Source organism: Lycium ferocissimum, chromosome 4 (assembly GCF_029784015.1).
Source record: "Lycium ferocissimum isolate CSIRO_LF1 chromosome 4, AGI_CSIRO_Lferr_CH_V1, whole genome shotgun sequence".
Taxonomy (NCBI): Eukaryota; Viridiplantae; Streptophyta; class Magnoliopsida; order Solanales; family Solanaceae; genus Lycium; species Lycium ferocissimum.
In genome coordinates this window covers 53,879,418-53,883,033 of record NC_081345.1, presented here as the reverse complement: position 1 = coordinate 53,883,033, position 3,616 = coordinate 53,879,418, and the positions used below count along the sequence as shown (strand labels likewise).

Genomic DNA, 3,616 nt, shown 5'->3' with positions numbered 1-3,616 from the left:
TTCTTTATTTCCAAAATTCAGTATACATGTATAAATAGAGTGTAAAAGATACAGATGATATACAAGAGAAAATTCCCAATATTGTTCTTCAATTATTCTTACATTGTATCAGAGCAATAATCAAATCTCTTGTGTAAATTCTCAGATCTGAGAAAAATCAATCCTATCACACAACTCAATCAAAATCACAACACAATGACTGAAAGTTCGACTACTGAACAAACAGTGGGTAGCACTCAATCCATTGATTCAAATCATCCATAGTATCTTCATGCTTCAGATGCACCTGGAATGGCGTTGGTCAACAACCTCTTTGATGGAAGAGGATATCAAGAATGGAAAAGGTCCATTCTGCTTGCTCTATCTGCAAAAAACAAGTTGGGGTTCATCACTGGACCTCAAGCCATACAACCATATTCAAATTCTGCAAATTGGCAGTCTTGGAGCAGATGCAATGACATGGTCACTGCTTGGCTCTTAAATTCACTAACGAAGGAAGTGGCTGATAGTGTGATGTATTCAAGCACAGCAAAAGAACTTTGGATGAGCTTGGAACACAGATTTGGACAAACTAATGGTGCCAAGTTCTTTCACCTGAAAAAGGAACTTAGTAGGTTAACACAAGGAAATAACAACATTGATGGATATTTCACCAAGCTCAAAAAGTTATGGGATGAGCTTGATTCATTAAATTTCACTACTAAGTGCACATGTGCTTGTGTTTGTGAAGTAAAGCACAAGTTAGAGAAGTCTATGCAAGATGAGAGACTTATGGAATTTCTTATGGGGCTAAATGACACATATGCACAAGCAAGGGGAAATATTTTGATGATCAATCCCTTGCCAGACATTGACCATGCTTATTCTTTGATTCTGCATGATGAGAACCAGAGGGAAACCTATATGACTCCTCTTACACCCTCTGATTCTTCTTCATTCATGGTGAGTAATGTGAATCAGTACAAGGGTTCTCAGGTTATCAAACAAAATCAAAGGTCTGCAGGACCTTCATACAGATCTGGGAACTCATATCCCAGGATGAATGCTCCACCACAATCACAAAGGTTTCAAAAGCAATATCAGTTTAAGAATTTTAAAGGGAAGAGATCAAAGTACAATCCAAATGTATCATGCAGTCATTGTGGAAAAACAGGACACACCATAGATGACTATCACAGACTACATGGATATCCTGAAGATTTTTAATTTACAAATAACAAAGGTCCTCAGGTTCAGATCAGGGGTAATGGTGCTATATCTATGGAAGAAACTGAGAATAGAATCACTAACTATGGTGAACAACAGATGAACCCTCCTCAGAGTTACAACAAAGTGCAATATAATTAATTTGTGCAGATGTTCAAATAGATGAAAATTGAAGAAGCAGGGAATACTGCTACAGGCAGTTCTGAGATTAACAACAATGCTGTAGCTGGTACAATCCTAAAATATATTGGATCATGTTTTTCAGTTGTTAATTCTAGCACCTTGATCATAGATTCAGGTGCTTCTGAACATATGTGTTTTAATCATGATTCCTTCACTTCTTTAACTCCTCTTAAGGTTCCTCTAACTATCAATCTTCCCAATTCACAAACTATTCAAGCCACTCATATAGGAACAGTGGTCATCTTTTCTAATCTTGCTTTGTATAATATCTTGTATGTTCCAAGTTTCAAATACAATCTATGTTTGTTCATAGGTTTTGTGTCCAGTTTGATTGTATCTTATTTTTCACATCCTATCACTGTGTCATGCAGGGCTCTTCACTGAGGAGGGCTCAAGTTTTTGGTGAAGCTAAGGAAGGTCTCTACTTATTACAGCCCAGTTCTAAGGAGTCAAGTTTTAGTTTCAATAAAAGTGTTCCTACTTTGTCCAATGTTATTCCTAATGTTAGTTCTGTTTCAATTCCTAGTACTACTAGTTCAACTTCTTTTCTATGTTCAAGTGCAACCTCTAATGTAAATCTGTGGCACATTAGATTGGGGCATTTGCCTTTATCATCAATGAAAAATGTCAGTTTCATTTCAATTCTTCTTGGTTATGATCGTATTTGTGATATCTGTCCTCAAGCAAGGCAATCTAAACATCTTTTCCAGTCAGTTCCATTTCTTCTAAGTGCAGTTTTGATCTTATTCATGTTGATACTTGGGGACCTTACAAGATTACTACTTACAATCATTATAAGTATTTCCTAACAATAGTTGATGATTATACTAGAGCCACTTGGACATTTTTACTAGCCACTAAAAGCAATGCATTCACAACTTTGTAGTCCTTTTTATCAATGGTTGAGAGACAGTATAATGTGAAAGTAAAGGTGATTAGATCAGATAACGCTATGGAATTAGGAAAAAGTGAAGCAAGTTCTTTATTTCTTAAGAACAATGGCATAGTTCATCAGAATTCTTGTGTTGCTACCCCATAGCAAAATAGGGTAGTGGAAAGAAAGCACAGACACTTACTTGAAGTTGCAAGGGCCTTAATGTTTCAATCTCAAATTCCCAAGGCTTATTGGGGGGGAGTGTATTCTTACTGCTACCTATTTGATCAACAGACTGCCATCAAGTGTGCTCAAAGGAAAGTCACCATATGAAATGCTATTTGGTACTTCTCCTGATTATCAGTTTCTAAGGTGTTTTGGTTGCTTATGTTATGCAAACATTTTGGTCCTTGGAAGAGATAAATTTCACTTTCAGAGCAAATAGGTGTGTGTTTACGGGATATCCTCCGAACAAAAAGGGTACAAACTTCTAGACTTATCCACTAGAAAAGTTTTTGTCTCTAGAGATGTTAAGTTACGTGAATCGAGTTTCCTTTGGTTTCCAATCGGTCCACTTCATCTATTTTTCCTAATCCCGATTTCTCTCCGATTTACCTACTCCAACATGTGTTCTTAATCCTCTTCGAAATTCCAAGTCATTAGAACACCCCCGAACCACATTCTCTTCTACTTCTCATCTTAATTCACCTAATGTATCTTCCATTCCTTCTATGCCGCATCTAAACCCTAATAGTTCTTCCCCTAGTTCACCTATTATTCCTTCTAGTCCGTATGTCGAAGATCCAATAGAACTAATAAAGGAGCCCTACCAAATCATCTTAAGGACTATTATTGCAATTCTATTTTCCTTAGTGATGTCACTGATTCATGTTTCAACACTCATTCTTCGCCTACTATCATGTCTTTCAGTGCCCTTTCTAGTCCAAGTTAAGCCATTCTTCAATCAGTTTATACTATTTCTGAACCCACTAGCTACAGAGGCAATGGAAGCAGAGATTGAAGCTTTGGAAACTAATCATACATGGGATGTTATTGCATTACCCCCTGGTAGAAAAGCTTTACCTTGTAAATGGGTGTGCAAGGTTAAGCAACATGCAGATGGGACCATAGAAAGATTGAAAGCAAGATTGGTAATTAGAGGGGATATACAGAAGGAAGGAATAGATTTTAATGAGACTTTTTCCCCAATGGTCAAAATGACTACAATCAGATGCTTATTAGCTATTACAGCTAAGAAAGGTTGGGATGTATTCCAATTTGATGTGAATAATGCTTTCTTACAAGGAGATTTGCAAGAAGAAGTCTATATAAAGTTTCCAACTGGTCTGGTTC

General features: G+C 36.8%; 1 protein-coding gene across 1 annotated transcript; it reads left to right on the top strand.

The window, feature by feature from the left end:
• The first annotated feature begins 291 nt into the window (after nucleotides 1-291).
• LOC132054188 (uncharacterized) lies at nucleotides 292-1,206 on the top strand. The gene has a single exon (XM_059446238.1). It carries the CDS (start codon nucleotides 292-294, stop codon nucleotides 1,204-1,206), a length of 915 nt encoding a protein of 304 aa, XP_059302221.1.
• Nucleotides 1,207-3,616: the final 2,410 nt, after the last annotated feature.

Coding starts and splice junctions, on each gene's coding strand:
- LOC132054188 (XM_059446238.1), top strand. CDS start 292: ATGGCGTTGGTCAACAACCTCTTTGATGGAAGAGGATATCAAGAATGG.